This window comes from Castor canadensis, chromosome 8 (assembly GCF_047511655.1).
Source record: "Castor canadensis chromosome 8, mCasCan1.hap1v2, whole genome shotgun sequence".
Lineage (NCBI taxonomy): Eukaryota > Metazoa > Chordata > Mammalia > Rodentia > Castoridae > Castor > Castor canadensis.
This window is the reverse complement of record NC_133393.1, coordinates 53,788,616-53,807,625: the sequence shown is the minus strand read 5'-3', so window position 1 is coordinate 53,807,625 and position 19,010 is coordinate 53,788,616. Positions and strand designations below refer to the sequence as shown.

General features: G+C 41.0%; 1 protein-coding gene across 8 annotated transcripts in view; it reads left to right on the top strand.

Annotated features, from left to right (window-relative positions):
- Positions 1 to 19,010, top strand: part of Dusp22 (dual specificity phosphatase 22) — a 57,356-nt gene that overhangs the window by 15,157 nt on the left and 23,189 nt on the right. For 5 of the 8 annotated variants that reach the window (XR_012450792.1, XM_074083005.1, XM_074083004.1 and 2 more), the window contains exon 3: positions 4,848 to 4,930. The exons of the other annotated variants lie outside the window; for them this stretch is intronic. Coding sequence is in view for 3 of the 5 variants with exons in the window: in XM_074083005.1 (XP_073939106.1) it covers positions 4,848 to 4,930 (83 nt within the window). In the remaining 2 variants the exon portion in view is untranslated. The remainder of the gene's footprint in view (positions 1 to 4,847; positions 4,931 to 19,010) is intronic. 8 annotated transcript variants of the gene reach the window in all.

Below are 19,010 nucleotides of genomic sequence, written 5' to 3'. Positions count from 1 at the left end.
TTAATCCAATTGCAATAATAATGATGAAGATGATATGTTAGTCTGCTTTCTGTTGTTGTAACAAAATACCTGAGGCAAGGGCCCCTTGACTACGTCACAATGTGGCGGAGAAATGGAAAGGTAATTGGTCACATGAAAAGGGGGCCATGCATATGGGGTGGCCTCACTTCATAACAACCTGCTCCCAGGAGAACTGATTCACTCCCTCAAGCCAGTATTACTTCCTTCCAAGGGTGTTGTCCCTATGCCCTATTCACCTGCTACTAAGCCCTACCTCTTAAAGGCTCCACCATCTCACTAGGGACCAAGCTTCCAGCATGTGAACCCTTGGAGGACAAACCACAATAAGTGATGACAGTGAACACCCATTTACACATGCCAGGCATGTTACAAACTTTTTCTATCATTTAGTTCTTACAGCAGCCTTTAAGGTAGATATTCTTACTACTGTTCCCACTCTGCAGGTCAGAAAAGCGAGGCACAGAAAAACATGTGTGAGGTCAGCACATTTCAGAATCAGGATGTGGTCAAAAAGGGAACAAGTTGTCTCTGTCCCCGATTTCAGCTCCCAGCTTGGGCTGAAATGGATCCACTTAGATATCAAACCCACAATAAATTCATATCTTTAGACGTTATTATAATGTGTGATAACTCTAGAGTCATTAAAATAATTTCTCAGTAGGAAGTAAAACAAGACTGGACTTTCTTGCCCATCGGCCAATACATTCTCAAGGTTAGAGGGAAAGTTGTATGGAAAATGATTCAGATATGGCCTGGGGTTCAGAGCCTAGCAGAGAGGACAGCTTCTGTTTACTACAGAGAATTCCCCCACCCCCATCTCTGCATGCTTACTTGGCCACACTGTCCCTGAAGCACTGTAGTAGGTGCTGTGAAAGGCACTGCCAAAGTAGCTTTTTCCTACTCATTTATCATTTTTTAAGAGAGTGTGTTGATAGGAGAGAATTCTAATTATTGTTCCAATATATTTTTGTTAATTTTGTTCAAAGACAGTTCTGCTTGGCTTTTGCTAGGCTAGCTCCTTTCCAAGGCCTCTCTAGCATTTTCATACCTCACTATCAACATAAGAATGAGAGCTCTCCAGAGGTAAGCATGTGGCTGTCACTTTGCCCTTTGAGAACCACATTTTTCAGCAAAGCTACCAGTGGCCCCTGTCTCAGCACTCTACATGGAGCCTTCTGAGCCATGGAGGATACAGATGACCCAGAGCAGATATACATGTACCCATCACTGTTTCAGTGTTCAACTTGTGTGAAAGAAGCATTTGCATCACATGCTGTGGGAGGCTCCAGGGTAAGAGGCTTAAGGTAGGTGTGGGCAAGAATCCAGGGGCTGGCCAAGGTGTCAGCAAAGAGAGGAAAAGAATGTACTTAGCTATTAACCAATGAGGGATTGACTAATCATTTGACTTTCTAATGCATTCATATTTGAAAGAAATATTTTTAAAATCTTGCTTGATTACAAAAGTAATGTGAGTTCATCAGTAAAACAAATCAGCAAAAAACTCCAGATATGACAGAATGCTAAAGAGAGTGAGACTTGTCTTAATCCCACATCCTGGAATAACCATGGCTGATGTATCAACATATCCCTCTAAATGTTGGTTCGTTAGAAGAACTTTCCATGCTTGTGATTGCAATGTACTCCCAATGGTTCTCTGACTTTCAAATAGCATTATTTTATTAGCATCAGCATTGGGAGGAGATCCACTGGCCATAAGACCATTCACTCCAGGCCCTCCAGCACTTGGTGACTAGGGTACCAATGATATTCTGGGGTTCTTAATTAAATGCAGATCCTGATCATTCCATAGTTGTGGAATGGGTCTAAGGAATATGCATGTCTGACATGAGCCAGGTGATGCTCTCCTATCAGTTAGAGGAATCCAGGAAGAACTGACTTAAGACTTGCAGGCTTGTGCATGTGTGGGTAAGCAAACTGATGACTGCATGGCAAGACTCACAGCAAAGCACAGAGCGCATTACCACAGTGCCATGGTTGTAGGTTTCCATCCAGAATGACATCAGATCACTGATGTCAGTAAAAATAAAAAGTCCATTGCCATCATCCAGCAGTGTTTATTCCGTGCATGTTCCCTTCTGTGGACGAGCCTGTGCCTTATGGGAAAGGGTAATCCCAAGTCCAACATCCACACAGACAGCTCTTATGGAACAGAAAGCAGGCAGGCAGGAAACCACCCTGCCCATGAGTCCAGCAGCCTAGTCTGTTAGCATGTGTCCAGTGGTCCTCTACTCACTAATGTATCATTTTATCACCAAACCACTTCTTAAAAATATTAATCTTCTACAAAATAATTTTTCATTAGTGATGAAAATGTTCTAAAGTTATATTGTAAAGATAGTTGCACAACTCTCTGTGACTGTACTAAAAACTATTGAATTGTACACTTTAAAAGGGATGAATTTTATGGTATGTGTATTATCTATCATAAACTATTGTAATACAATGTATATTAAATACATTGTCTGTCAGTATCTGGTGGGATTTGGGTCCAGGACCCCTCACAGACACCAAAACTTGTAGACACTCAAGTCCTATTTATAAAATGGTGCAGTATTTGCATAGGGCCTGTCCATATCCTTGATATACTCTAAATCATCTCTAGATTACTTGTAATATCCAGTATGATATAAATGCTATGTAAATAGTTGTTGTTATACTGCACTGTATAGGAAATAATGACAAGAAAAAAGTCTGTATATGTTCTCCAGATGCAGAACCCATACATAATGGAGGGTCAACTGTGTATATGAACAAATATTGATTATTAAAATTCAAATCCTAGCAGAATGGGAACCTAAAAGAACTCTGGGGCACCACCATGAGCCTTCTCCATCAGGCTGTCTACCTCAGCCAGATTATCTGTGGGCTGTGAAATCTCCAGCCTCATCTTGCTTCACAGCTTGTCTAAAGTGCACATATTGGTGGCAATTGAGAAATAGAATTTTGGTATGAATGTTGGGGTGGCCAGCTGTGGATTCCTAAACAATTCCTATTCCTGCTAGTGTCAGTCAGCTTTCTATCCCTGTAACAAATACCTGAAACAATCAATTTAAAAAGAGGAAAGGCTTATTTTGGCTCATAGTGTCAGATGTTTCAGTTTACCATTGGTTGGCCCAGTGCTTTGGGGCCTGTGGCAAGGCAGAGCATGTCACCATGGGAGCATGTAATGGAAGAAGCTGCTCAATTCACATCCCCTGAGAAGTGAGAGAAAGGAATGTACTGTCATCCCACTGTCCCCTTTGAGGGTGCACCCTCTGTGACCTAAGACCTCCCACTAGGCTCTACCTCTTAAAGGTTACATCACCTCCCAGTAGCACTAAACTGAAGACCAAACTTTTAACACATGGACCTTTGGCGGACATTTCAGATCCAAGCTATAGGACTGTATAATTCAAACCTAATCTGGCTAACACCCCAAGTTGTGATAGTGGTGGGGGGAGGTCCAGATGTGAGCCTTATATGTGACAACAGCTGTTGGACAGCTGTAGATGGTTGGAGGAATGAAGAGTCTTAAAATTAAAAAAAAAAAACTTTAAAATTACTTTTGAAGGCTTTTTCCTGATGCTACCAAATATTTAAAATAATGTTTCATAATTTCTGCTCCATCTTAGGGCTTCTTAGAAATTCCTTAATTATACTATGGACCTAGAAATAAATTGGAGCCCAGGAATTGACCTTTATAACAAGCCTCTCAGGTAGTTTAAAGTGTGTTAAATTCTTAGAACCACTTGTGTAGAACACACACACACGCACACACACGCATGCACACTACTGAAGAAAAAAAAGCCACTTGTAATTCTATCTATTAATAAGTCTATACCAATCCCCCCACCATGTGTGGTTTTGCCCGTATATGTTTTTTCAAATTGAGTTTATATTGTATTTATATTTAATACCTGCTATTCTCCTCTCCTTAACATTCTATCATGTGCCTTTTCCCATGTCATTAAATATTTTCTAAAATCATGATAATTAAGAACCTTCCTTTGACTCCTGTTTACCCTGTATCATTTTGAAGAGTTTGGCTAGGCCAGAAGCACAGGAGAGGTGATTTAACTTCCTTCTTTCTGGCAGACTCATTTTATAGACTAGTAAATGTTTCTGATTCACAGGGAGTCACATCATTGGTCTTCTTTCTGCACATAAGAACATTGGAAGGAAATATAATTTTGGTGTCTCTTTAGTTTCATCAGCAGATGATTTAATAGTTAATTGATGACTGATGAGCAACTCTGAAGCTTCTAAAAACTTCCATTTTCCCTTTTTCTCTGAATAGAATGTAAACATCATAAACCATAGTCCAGTCTTAATTTAGACCTGACTCTGCTTTTGATAATCAGGATAAGCACACACCTGGTAGGCTCCTCTGTCTTCTGTATTTAAGTGAGAATTTGGTAGTTAGTTTTAACTTAGATTGCTACTCTTTATGAGATAATTGGGTTTTTAAATATATATCTTTATTGTGTATGTCTCATGTAAAAGTCTGATATAAGGGTCCACAAATGCCATTACAAATCAACTTCATTTCTTTTAACTATGACTTTCATTATTACAATGTTTATTAATTGAAGTGCTTTTCAAGTTTTAGATTAACACTTCAGATCAAAAATCATGAGGTAAATAAAGGCAAAATATATTAAAGCAGTGCCCCTAAATTCCCCAAATCTAGATTATTTTGGACATGGTCAATTACGAAGTTCCGTGAAAGAAATCTACCAGCTATGTTGTGTTGTTTCCTTCCTGGGATTTAGGAGTAATTAATTCACAGAAAAATTAAAATGTCCATCTTCTGTCTTCAATGACAGATGCCAGAGATGCGGAACAATTGAGCAAGAACAAGGTGACACATATTCTGTCTGTCCATGATAGCGCCAGGCCAATGTTGGAGGTAAGAGAGGGCTCTGTGTGTGTATGTGTGTGTGTGTGTGTACATGTATGTGTATTCATTTGTGTTATGTGGTAGTGCATATAACTCTAATGAAGGCAGCCATATTTTCTCTGACACCAGTGTGCCCCTGTGATCACTGGCACACTGGCAGTATTAAATTTTGTGCTAAGGCCAAATTATGTTTATGGCCTGCTTTTTGACATGTAATGAGAATTTTATTTAAGCCAGTAAGTTTTTGAGTTTGAACACCTTAAAAGTCACTAGAAACCATAGCAATTTCCTTAGATTTTTTTTCTCATTATGATTTTTTTTATTTGTTTATTCATATGTACATACATTGTTTGGGCCATTTCTCCGCCCAACCTCCTCACCCCCTCCCTACCCCCCTAACCTCCCCACCACCCGCTTCCAGGCAGAACCTGTTCTTCCCTTAACTCTAATTTTGTTGAAGTGAAAGTGTAAGCAATAATAAGAAAGACAAAGCATTTTTGCTAGATGAGATAAGGATAGCTATACAGAGAGATTCCTAGCATTGCTTCCATGTACAAATGTGTTACATCCCAAGTTGATTCATCTCTAACTGACCTTTTCTCTAGTTCCTGATCCCCTTCTCATATTTACCTCTGTCACTTTAAGGTTTCTATATTAGTTCCTCTGCAGTGGGAATATCAAATACTATCATGTTTTTTGGGTTTCTTAGCTATCCCCATAGCGCCTGTGTGTGCTCTCCCCTTATGTGACCCAAGTCCAACCACACTGCTGTATCTAAAGTCCGCATATGAGGGAGAACACGATTTTTGGTCTTCTGAGCCTGGCTAACCTCGTTCACAATGATGTTCTCCAGTTCCATCCATTTACTTGTGAATGATAAGATTTCATCCTTCTTCATGGCTGAGTAAAATTCCATTGTGTATAAATACTACAAGAACTGGGTGTTTTTTTCCTTAGCCATTAAAGTTAACAGGTTTTGGTTATTATAAAACAAATGAGAATGGAGAATAATAAATGATCCTATTAAACATTATCATACCACAGAATCAGGTGGGAATGAACCTTAGTTTATTGCTCCAGATCTAAGAATTTACACTTCCTTGCATGTTTTAGCTCATAGTTTTTTTGCTTTGTTTTCATTTTTGCTTTTTTTTTTTTCTTAGGTGCTGGAATTTGTGTTACATGGTTTTATTGAAAACAGCAAAATATATTTTGAGCCTAACAGTTCTTTTAAAATAAAGGTTTCCTTTATTTTAATAAATTACATAGAAGTCCTTCTCACACTCACCTACCAGGCCTGCCTGTTTACTTTATATTCCATTTGATGGAGCATGGCATATTGTAACCTCTATCTAGACACAAGATCTTAGAAATGAGAAAGCTCTGTCCCCTGTCTGTCCCATCCCATCCCCTTGTACAAACAGAAAGACCAGCTTTCAAGTAAAACAGGTGGGTTTGTAACTCAGATTAAAAGAGGCCACTGTTTGTATAAAACCTCAGAACCCTGGTAAATTGTGTCCCCTGTTAATATACTACATGTTTGTTTTTATCCCCTGTTTATTTTATATTTAAGGATAAATTCTGCCTTGAAAAAAAGAGAGGATAGAGAAGAAGGGGGAAAGGAAGAACAGAGAGAGAAGAGAAAGAGAGCAGAGGGAAGAGCAGGAAAAGAAAGGAAATTCTGCCCCTTTTAGATGGCTTTTACTTTTTCCCCAGAGCATCATATTACACATACTCTTCAATAGCCTATTCTTTGAGAATCCTCAGAACTTCTTGTTCTATTCTTTGGATGCTCTTATTACTTCAGCTTAACAATAAGTACTTCTCTGTGATTTCATTCACTAAGGGTTATACTGCAGTTTTACAGCACAACATAGTTTAGGATTACCCTTTTGTTCATTTTTTACTTCACAGGTAGTTCATAAATATGTTATTGGAAAAACATGTGGAGCAGATGGAGGCACCCAAAGCTACTTAAACTGATGCACCACAGTGTTTATGTTACTGGGGTTCCAGAGGTTTTAAGATTTTGTTTAGTTGTCTTCTGAAATTTCAAAATCAGTTCCAGAAGATATGACCTCACTCATGTGAGATGTGGTTGAGAAATTATTTGTTTGTAGCTAGTAGGGAATCGATGGATGGATCTAATCCTTTCTTAGCTTGATACTATGCTGGCCCTGATCCTTGGAGGGAAACAAGGCAGGGATGGAAGTAAGGGGGGAGTCTGTGTGTGGTGAAGCAAAAGGAGTGTGTTGATCTTCTGCCTGGTGAGGATTCCTACTTGAGGGAGAAATAAGGGATGGGAGAGGAAAAGAACTAGGACCCCTTCATTTTCTGAGATCTTCAAAGCAAGGCATGTTTATCAAATGACCCTAGGTTGCTGTGGAAAGCCCTAGTCTGGGGCTGGACAGGCAGTGGGGAGGTGGGTACTATAAAGAATTGAAGGGCTTTAGTCCTGCTGCATCTATGCAGGAGTTCCAGGAACCTTTCTGCCAGGAAGCCATGCATTGGGTATACTCAATGGGTTTAAAAGCACTGGGATACTTCACATCAATTAACAAGGGCTTCTAGTATCTAAAAGTCCACTTTTATTGCCAGGGACGCTAAGTGAGAGAGGTGTAGTCATATCATTGAATGTGGCCTCTAGAATTGAGGTCATAGCACAGGGGTTTTGAGTATTCTCAAAGAAGAGGCTATTGAATTGTAGCCATAGAATGTGATATTTGGGAGAAAAAATAAAGGAATTTAGGATACAGTTATGTTGAGAGAATGAAAGTTTTAAAGTTTTGCAATGCAGATGCATATTTATCAGTCTGTCTGAGCAAGGACCCAGTTTGTGTGTGTGCGTGCTTATCTTACCTACTGAGATCCCATGGAACTATCTACATTCCATAGACAACAGGTCCCATAGAGTCCAAACAAGCCTTTTGAATGGGTGTTTGATCAGAGGGTGCTCATGCATCTGCTGAGCTAAGGCAACCAGGTAGAAGAGACAACACCCAATCTAGTCTTGTTGCTAGCCGAGGCTGCCTTCATACAGATTGCCCCATTTCCATATTGCTTCCCTTGTTTCATTTTGAGAACTTGCTTTAGGGAGAATGGGAGGTTGTAGAGTTTTTGTACATGTTAAACATCCTCTCTGGACATAATGATCTCTACCCTGCCACAGTTTCTGACAAATGCCCATACTCTAAAGTACACTCACTAGAAAAGGCCTGATGAAGACAATTTTAGTCATTATTGATTTTACTTAGGAAAGAGATAAGGAAATTAATGATTTATTTAATTTTAGTTGGATTAGATGTGACTCTCTATTAGCTGGGTAATTTGAGGAAGGCAGGTTCCAAAATATCATTCACAAGATAGCATGCTCCTCTTAGAAGTATGAATGGTAGAAGACATTAGAAAGCTCTGTCCTCAGGCCTCCAGGTAGCTGGGATCTTTCACTGATAATCAGGTGGAGTTGAGTGGTCTCTCATGCTTCTTTGGTTGATGAAACAAAATTTGTGTGCCCTCTGAACCATGAAATGAGGTGATCAGCCTAGGGAAAGAGGCCTGACACTTAATTACTGTCACTTCAGAAGAGTATCAGAATGAAGACTCTTAGAAACATTGCAAAAATTTAGGAACCTTCACACTTAGGAGACTCAACCCTAAACTGACACCTGGAATTCTGAAGTGCTCTGATACTATACTATACTATTATCCTTTCTTATCATCCATTCCCTTTGCTTTTAGTTAGCAAAATTTTTTGTTTTGTTTCATTTGTTGCAAATGACCTCTTCAGTGTCCTGTGACTTAATTATTTCTTGAGCTCCTTCTATGCCCAGGTGCAAGGACAGGTGCTGGAGAGAGCAAAAGTGAATTTGTCCCACTATTTGCCCTTGCAAAGCCTTAGTGTATACAGAAGATATGTATTCTGACTATTTTGTAAATATATGTGATCATTACAGTCCAATGAGAAAAGAACTGTGACTCAAGACAGGCAGCAAATCAAATAGGAAGGAAAAGGAGTAGAAGCCCTGCGACCAAGATCCCTTTTTCTGCCTGTGAATAGAGAGGTGTTTGTAGTGAGCATGCATTTGACTGGGCCTTTGGCAATGACTAGGAGTTTGTGATGTTCTGGCTTGGTAGAAAGCTGACAAAGAGGGCCAAGATGAGACTTCACCTGGGTGGCCTATACTCTATACCCACAATCTCATTGATCTTCCAAGAATTTCAAGCCCAGCAAGGCAGATGGCATCATCCTCACTCTTGAGGCATAACTTCCAGGTGACACATCACCTTCTAACAAATGGCAGAGGATCTACTTGTGAGAACCCATGGTCTTATCACTAAAAGACACAGGTCTTCCTGCCAGCCATAAATCTTTGAAACTGTACTTTGGTTCCATAACATAGTAGTAGGTGATACTAGAGTGTTAGAGGAAAAATCGTTACCACATATATTATTTCAAATGAAACGAAATCCAGATTGTGATCATAATTTTCAAAGGTACAAAATTCTTCCTTCATCTATATCCATGTTTAGGACTTGATTGGGGAATAGCTTGCATTCACTGAAAAGTGTTTCTTTATGTGGGGTACTGACATGAACTGGTGTCTTCTGCACATACTGATTGCTTCAGATTGGAGGTGCTGAGGATGGTGATTTTTTTTCAAATCAGAAACCCAATATTGTTTGTAGGTGCTAAGGAAACAATATTGAGCAATGAAAGGTTTCTCTCTTCCCCTGAAAAATGAAACAGAACTATCTTTCTAGTGTAAAAATTTCAGAGTTTGTTTCATTTTTCATTCTTTGTATTTGACCAGCACACCTGCAGGAAACAAAGCTATTTTTCACTATTAACAGAATCACTTTAAAAAGTATTCTCATGCCTTCATGAAGCTGGTAACATGAAGAATTTTCATTTTGAAATGACTCATAATGTAGAATTCAATAGAGAAAAAAATATTTTATACACAGGTATGTAAGTGAGGGTATTATATGTAGATGAGGTAGATTTTAGGAGTTAGAATTTGGCTTGGGAGTTATCTATTTTAATTGTGGTTTTTATGTTTTGGGCCATTTGTGTGTGTGTGTGTGTGTGTGTGTGTGTTTTAGAGAACAGAATATTTCCACAGCCAGACATTTATTCTCTTTTCTTTTAGACAGGGTCTCTCAAACTCATGATCCTCCTGCCTAGCCTGCTAAGTGCTAGGATTATAGATGTGCATCACCACTCCTGGCCAGACATTTATTCTTCTTTTTTCCATTTTCTTTTTCTTTGTCTACATTCATCTGAGTTTAGATGTACTGCCTGAATAATCCAGACATACAACCCCCCCCCTTTCCCCTGGTTTTTCAAATAAAATCTTCACTTAGAAAACTGAACACTAAAGCATTAAAATACTCATTTAACTCACTTCACAAAAGCATTAACAGATGACATAAACCTTCCGTAACTATTTAAAGACAAACCAAGGCAACACTAACACCGAGTGTAAATAGACAGAGGGATACTGAATGGTCAGAACTAAAACTCTACCCAGATGAGGCTGTAATGGCAACTAACCATTAAAGACACGGAGATCCCAAACACAGCTAACTGTGGGTCACAGCACGGGTCCTGGGGACCACTGCACGTCACAACACTGCAACATGGATGGGTGGGGCACCCGCAGGGCCAGTGGGCATGTTAACTGCGATGCCTAAGACTGAATCCTCCCATGGGCTGACGGCTGAGTGCAGAAGGCGCAGGTCAGCAGCCCGGGGCTTTATCCGTACTGGTAGTTCATGCTGTGGTCTGTGTTGCAGCCGTAGCTGCCCTGTGAGGACTTGTAGGAGCCATGAGGGCCACTGTAGTTCTGTCCAGACCCTGGGGAGTTGTAGTTTGACTGTGAAGAGTACCCTCCTTGTTTGACTTGGTATATTTATTCTTAAGTGGTTGTTTTTTATTTCTTTTAATGTTAAAGACATTTTTTGAGGTATCCTTGCCCAGCATTTAATTTTGTGAGTTTTGTTGACTGCTTTCACTAGTTCTGATACATAGTGTTATCTGTATGTGTGTACTGTTACGGGCATTTACTTGTTTATTTATGAGGAAATTTTCACCAAGATGAGATGCCCCATCTGCCCCATCTGCTTGGACAGTTCTGTCCTTTTGCCCAGGGACTGTGCTCAGTGGCTGAATGGCCCTGAGATGGGAGGAACCCCATTCCACATGCTCTTCTGGTGGCCCTCCCCATTTCTCTCAAACAAAAGTTTTATTGGCTTCCCAAATGATAAGCAAACCAGAATCAGGGTGATAAGTAGTATTTAAAGTTTAAGAAAGCACACTTCTGTTCATCTTCTCTTTTATTTTTAATTACTATGTAAATTGCACATATTAATGGGGCTAAGTATGACATTTTGTTATATGATCAATATCAAATCCAGCCTCCTTTTATCCAGCCTCTTACCCCCTTCCCAACCTCTAAAAATTACTACTGTACTATCAGGTCAACTCTGTGTCTGTCCTCCTTTCCCTGTAAGCTCAGGCCTAGATTCCTTCCTCTTAAAGGGACACTTTGGTGCCTGCCAGTATCATGCTTCTTCCATTTTTCTGTGTTTGCATGTGTGCTTTTGGTTGGAGTGTGAATTATGTCTGTGACAGCTTCTCCACTATATCAAACAACCACCTAAACTCTGTTTGATGTTCCAAGTCTTCCTAGCACATGTTGGGCTCCTGAGCTGGTTTGCAAGCCCATAGCAGGCAGGTGCCCCATTTGGATTTCTTTGATCCCTACAGTATTCAGCTTGGATCTGGCACACAGTGGACCCTCTGAAGATGCTTACTGATGAATGGAGAGCTGTGTGCATTTTTAGCTTTATTCCAAAGTGAGAAACCATGTCCTTGGTCACTTGTGCCTCACTGGAAGTGAGAAAGAAGAGCTGAATTAAGAATGGTTTATTAATCGGGAGTTATTTATGAAGCCAGAGGCTCTGCTGAATGTGATGCAGCCTCCCTCTTATGGCAGTTGGTGCATTTCCTTGTTTGTCCAAAAGTTTTGGCTTTATAGAGTTGCTCCAGTTGAGAATGATCACTTCTAAAGTTAGTATACCCAGAGTCCCCTGTGAAGCTTCTGTGATTTTCTAATTGATCTCTAAAGGGTCCTTCAGCTTTCTTGGATTGAATTAGCAGTTTGGTCCCATAAGGAGGACCAGGCAATGAATAATCAATTGAAAAAAGATTTGCCATGCTCAAGGCCATGCCTGAGGTAGGGGCACGGGGACAGTGAAAACATTGTTTCAGATTTCATGGCACTTACAGTCAAGGCAGAATAAACTGAGAGAATATTCAGGAAACAGAGATTCATATTCTGGCTTCTCAAAGGCAAGCCCATCCATCACCTGTGGTCCTCCTCTAACAGCCCCCCTCAGGCATACCTTCAAGTATCACCTACTGCTGTGCCTCTTCACCTGGTGACTACATCATTCCTCAGCTTCCAGGAACCAGAGGCTCTTCATTCCCAAGTTATGAAGGCATAGGTCACATTTCTCCTAGCACAGGAGAATAAACTCCCAAAGCCTTACATCTTATGTATATACACACAGGGGTACAGAAGAGCAGGTGTACAGAAGTTTGTGGCAACTTTGTTGGTAATGGTTAAAAAAAAAAAAGAGCCAACCACCCAGAAGGTAGTGATCAGTTATAGTTCATCCATATTAAGAAATAACCTCCCAGCAATTTAAAACAAAGAAAATTTCTGTGTTCAAAGGGGAGAGTTCATTAAGAAAAAGAAACAAGTTGTGGAATAATGCTCACAATCTGTGCCATTTATGTAAAATTTAGAACCAATAGTTATTTCTCTTATAAGCATATAAATGCATAGATAAGGGTTTGAGCGGACCATACCAGGCCCCCACAAATGATTATTCTCTGGAAGAGAGAATAAGAGAGGTAGTATGGAAGGAGCTGGGGGAAGGATTGTTTTCACTTCTTTGTTTTTTCATTCCTTAAATCTTTTGTTACAATGATGCTGTCTCTGAGTGGAGAGAGGAAGGGAATGATGGTAGGCAGGTGGTAAACCGCTACATGTGAGTGCTCAGGCTTGGAAGAGATTCTGTGTTTGGTTTCACTGTGTCCCATGAATTCACATGTGATGTGTGGCATCAGACATACTATATCCTGGCTTTCCATGGTCAATAGATACAAAGCAAGTATATCATCCACTTCTTTTAAGTAGTTTTTATCTTGGAAGGGAGAAGATAACCCAAGACACACCTGAAATGGTATAAACTGCATTTTCAACATTGAGTCGATGGATATAAAAACAAGTTTTTACTCTTTTAGGATTCACAGATCCCCTAGTAATGCAGCATGAAGACTGGGCAAGATTCCCTGTTTGTATTGACTACTGTCCTCCAGTGTGATGATTTCAATTCTTGCTGGCACTGCTGAACCACCACACTGACATGTTGCTAGTAAAGTCCAGGACCTTTGGAAATAAGTCACTGTTTGACTTGGAATGGTTTTCAGATTAATAGCTGTTTCATCAAACCTCAGTGGCTTTCACTTCTCTAGGAAAATCTCTTTGATGTCACCCAAGAATCAGTGGTACCTACTCTACCCAGGCTTGCAGCAGCTTTCATGTGTTGAGGAAAATTTGTTTGACACCAACCCCAGACTTAAATAGATATGACTCAAATAGAAATGATTATGGTAGGTATCGAAAACTGTCTAGTAATCACTCTCAAATCAAGCTGTCTTGTGTAAGGGCAATCAAGTGCACAAGAGAACAGTTCTATCTGCTGGCTGACCTTTCTGCCACCAGCTCACTTGCAAATGGAGCTCTAGAAGGAAACCTCCTGCATGAATGGACTAGAAGGGCTTGAAACCCTCATACTGAATTGTTTCTAGGGAGGAAGTGCTGTTTCTAAAATCTCTGGATGAAAGAACTCTATGTTTGTCTTCTGATGGCCTGGCTTTCAGGACTCACCTTGCACTCCACGTGTGGTCTTTAGTACTCCTTGTCTCACTGACCAGCATTTCCATACAACCAAAGACTTATGCAGAACACCCCACTCTTATTTCTTGAGTATTTTCTGCTAAGCCTCCTTCTGGTCTTCCTTTTCCTGACTCCTCTTCATGATCAAACACTCAGTATGTGTGTGCCAAATACTCAAAGTGGATTTGCCTGCCTATGTCCATCCCAGTGCTCAGAATGGAGTGCTGAGATCTGCCAGAATCTCTGAGCCAGGCCTGAGCCAGGCCTGATCTTAGGAAAAGCATGGCTTTGGAACAGACAAAAAGTTTGACCTAGAAAGGTTTTTAGAAATAGAGAATCTTGCCCAGTTCTTCAAGTTGCATCACTAGTAGATCTATGAGTTCTAAAAGAAGTAGAGAAATTGGTTGTTTTAATATCCAACCAATTAAGTAGAAGTAGAACATACTTATGTTGAAAATAAAGTCTATACAATCACATGTTCTCCTTTGCATCCCAGTTGAGTGTGGTGTGCATTGACACAGCCACATTAAGATGGCATGCAGGTACTGAAACGTGGCCCAGATGTGAGAGCCCTGTCAGTCTATACGTGTTCTAGCTACTCATAGGCTGGGGGTTGGCAAAGACTAAAGATGGATGTTGAGGCAGCCTCATAGAACTAGTATGGTTTGACTCAGTGAGGAGGGAGGGAGGGCCAGTAGGAGTACCTTTCAGGGTGTACTCCCTTCAAGAGGGAGAAAATGAGCCCTGGAACCATAAGAGATATCCCAACGAGGTCCACCTGATGATAGAAGATGGTCTGTACAGTGAGGCAAAATTTGTCCATCTTCTGTTCTTTTGGTTAAATGGGAGTTACTTCTCCAAATCCCACACATACTGGGCACCAGCCTTGCAGCAAGGATTGAGGATGAAATACAGAGAGCAGTAAAAAGGAGCCCAATGCTAAAGAGAGATGGTCACATAAATCCTTACAGCAGCTCAGAGTTGTAAATTCGTACAAGATGGAAGGGTTCTAAGGGCACCCAGGAGAAAATGGCAGCTAGCAGTCTCTTCCAAAGAATTGGCAGCTTGTAACCTAGAAGGTAACACACACGCACAGGAAATTAACGTGAGTCAACTCCCTGTATAGCTATCCTTATCTCAACCAGCAAAAACCCTAGTTCCTTCCTATTATTGCTTATACTCTCTCTACAACAAAATTAGAAATAAGGGCAAAATAGTTTCTGCTGGGTATTGAGGAGGTAGGGGGGAGAGGGAGGAGGCAGAGTGGGTGGTAAGGGATGGGGTGGGAGCAGGGGGGAGAAATGACCCCTGCACATATTATTCATATGTGCCTTGTATGCACATATGAATAATAAAATAAAAAAAGAAGAATTGGCAGCTTGATCCTAAATGATAATAGAAGTTTGTTAGGTAGTGATGATTAGGAGAGACAGTTGCAATTGGGAGTGTAGTTCTGGGTAAAGAACACAACACAGGCAGCAACAAGGGACACACAAAGACATGGAACATGCAGAAGCATGGGTGTGCTAAGGCACAGAGTGCAAAGGCTAGGTGTGTCCCAGCACAAGAGAAAGGCTCAGCAGAGCAGGTCTTCACGGTGGCCAAGCTGGAAAAGCAGGCTCAGAGCAGATTAGGAAAAGTCTTGTTTGTCAAGCTCAAGAGACAAGCTTTATCCTATAGGAAGCAGAGACTCACCCAAGATTTATGCACAAAGTCAAGTGCATACTTGTTTAGATTGTTTTTCTTATAATGTTGATGTGGAAATGAGGTGGAGTGAGAGAGATGGATGTCCCAGAGATCCTTGGAAAGCCCTTGACATAGTCCTGGTTAGAAATGATGAAAGTTTGAACTTGGGCATTGGGAAGTAAGGTTTCTTTTCTTTTCTTTTTTTTTCCCTAGAAGTAAAAGAATAAAATTGACCCTGAAAATCTTCCATAAAGTCACACTGCAATGTTGAAAATGAAAGGATGAGGAAAGATTTTGTAGCCAACATAAGCCAAAAGAAAGACAATAGTTTTCTTTGTTGTGTTACTGATAATTGATCTCAGGCCCTCACACATGCTAGGCAAGCGCTCTACCACTTGAGCCATGCTTTTTGTTTTTTATTTTATTTTATTTTTGAGATAAGATCTCACTAACTTTGTTCAGGTTAGTGTTAAATTCACTATCCTCCAGTCTCCACCTCCTGAGTAGCTAGGATTATAGGCATACACCACCATGCCTAGAATATAGCAATAGTTTTATTAGCAAATAAACTATTAAAAGCAAAATACAAAATTGGGGGCAAAAAGGGAAACCACCTTTAAAAAAAAAAGAGTAACTCATCAAGAAGTTTTAACAGCCATGAACTTGTAGGCACTTCATAAAACAACTTCAAAATCTAAAGTCATTTCTCAGGAATGAAAAGGAATTGTCTTAGTGCTTAGTTATGGGAGTATATTGGGGGAGGTTTCAGAATGACTGAGGTTTCTGCTTGATGGGCTAGCAGGATGGACAGCTGGACCACTGATGGAGTACCCCAGAGGGTGGAGCTCAGTTCTGTGTGAGATGCTCCCACCATATTCCTAAGTGAATAGAAATACAGTCTCTCCAGGACCCAGAAGAGAGACCCAGGCTACACATAAAGATTTGAGTATTATCAGTACTCAAATGTATATATATTATATATATATATACATATATACATATATATGCACTAATACTAGTCATTATACGTGTGTGTGTGTGTGTATGTGTGTGTGTGTGTGTGTGTGTGTGTACCCCTGCCATTGGGTTAGTATAAGACTGTGTAAGAAAATGCTAAGAAAACATGATCAGGAGACAATGGTGGTGCCATGATTGCCTTTTATGTGATGTTATGTTACTATTCAATACATGTCAGCACAGGATCTCATCAGTCACCACATTTACATTGTGAGATAGGTGCATCTTTGTCATGCCTGTTAACCCCTTCTGCATTCTAATTCATCTCCACGCTTCTGAGTGCAGCCTGGGTTTCCCTGCAGGGTCACCATAGGGTACCTTGGCCCAGGTGAAATTGATGTTGTGTTTTACCCCAAGCTGCAGTTCCTTGGTCATTTGTCCTAATTCAAGGAGACCCTCACACACATAGCTGTTTTAGGTGCTAAAAGAGTAACAAATGAAACAAGGTTTAATAGGGGTGTGATTGTTTTGCTAAGGAGGTTAAAGGAGAATCGTGGCTTAGTTCAGTGGAGACAACAAAAGAATATGTGACAGAAGGAAAGGATGTTTCTGGCTCTGGATCAGGACAGCGTAGTAAGTGGCTGGCAATGTAATAGGAACCCGTGAGCACAGCACCATGATGATATATACCAAGGGGACTCCATGGGACATAGGCTTCTTGGGTGGAGGGCCTCCACGTCTGCAATCAGAAGTTTGAATGGCAAGTTAAAAATGGTCAGTTGTTTAAGAGCCAAAGCAGGGTTAAATGTCTGTAAGCACCATTGTTGTTTTTAGGCATAAGAAAAATAATAATTTAAATGCAGCTTGGTTTACTGAAGATTGGTTTAAGCAAATCTGCTGTTTTCAGGTGCCCTTAATAATTCATTGCTGGGTAGGCAATGCAGGTGGACAAGTGTCTGCCCACACCTGCAGGGGAAGTGATTTGACCTAACTTAAAATTCTGAGAGTGAAGCAACAGTGCCTAGTTGGTTTCATCACCTCTATGTAGGCCAAGCAAACAAGCAGTATTCAGAACTACTTTTACAATGTGTCACCCTCTGTAGCCTGACTCCCAGGAATGTCTGGAGACCTGTGTAGGTGTGTGTTGGGGGAAGGATGGTGCCCATCCCTGGATTTGGATGAGAATTTACTTCACTCCTTGCAGTTATCACTACAACTAGGACAAATGTCAAGATTCAGCCTTGATCATAGAGCTGGGATGTGTGGGCTACCTCTTGCCCTCTTCTCTGATGGAAAAGCAAATGAAATGCATGGTGAAAGTTCCAAGAAGCTAAACTATAGGTGGCTTCCAGTGTACTGACCCAGGAAGGGAAATAGGTGCGTGTGAAATCTAACTTTAAACCTCTTCCTCTTTTTTCCCAGCAAAAGGGAGATGACCTGCAAGGTCCTTTGCTCCTTCAGTGAGAACCACAGCCAGTGGGAAGGAGAATATGTGGGAAAAGGACCAGCAATCTGTCCTTTTGTTAATTAAGAACAACTGTAAAGACACAGACTTCCATGTCACTGCAATTCTGGGGTGAGGTGTCCGAGATGAATAGAGCTGAGTCCATAACCTTGGCCTAGACACCCACTCTTAGACACTGTTGCAAGGCAGAGGGGTTCACAGGTTACTCCTTGCTCTGCTCACCTGAGACAGAAGCTGGCCTTGTCCAGGAGGCCAACTTCAAGACCCCTCAGTAGAAGGCAGCTCCAAATCTTCTCTAAATGATGATCAGTTTAAACTGTATTTTGAAATGGTTCAACTTTATGCCCTCAAGGAACAAAGTAGAAGTAGCCTTTCCAAGTGTTGCAGTGTTTCCAAGTGTTTTGTTTTACTGTTTCTTTAAACTGAGGTTTCCTGCTTTTGCTGATGAAAACCTCTCCCATTGTTCCTGCATATGAGTGGCATCACAATGGAACCTCTTTGACTGATCACCCTTGGGGTCTTCTGGCCTCCTTGGTGGCCACAATACTTTCTGCCCTGGTGCTTCCTCACATGGCCAAGATAGCCTAGGGCTTCCTCCTATGCCTCTGTGCAAGAGGATGCAGCTGTCAAAATAAAAATAGCCATCAGGTTGCTAGCAGTGGCAGGCATGGGGGAGGGGGACAAAGTGCTGCCCCTTCAAAGGAAGGCCCTGGAACATTGGTACTTAAACAGAGGGGAGAAGGTGCTTTGCTGGTCACACCTGTATGTGTGAACCTCAGGCAGTGCTATGGAGCATGAAAAGGCAGCACAGTCCATCATTCACATTTACTGACATTGTGGAGGAATGCTGCTCCCCACGTAAAGAAGTGAGTGGCAGAATGTCCTTGTCCTGTCCTTTGCCTCACTTCTCCCCACTCTCTAGGAACCGGGCTGCTTCTGCCCTGAGCTCTGGTGGCCCTTCCTTGTGGCCCAGGTGTTGACCTTCAGTTCATCTGCCCTCTTCCTATAATGA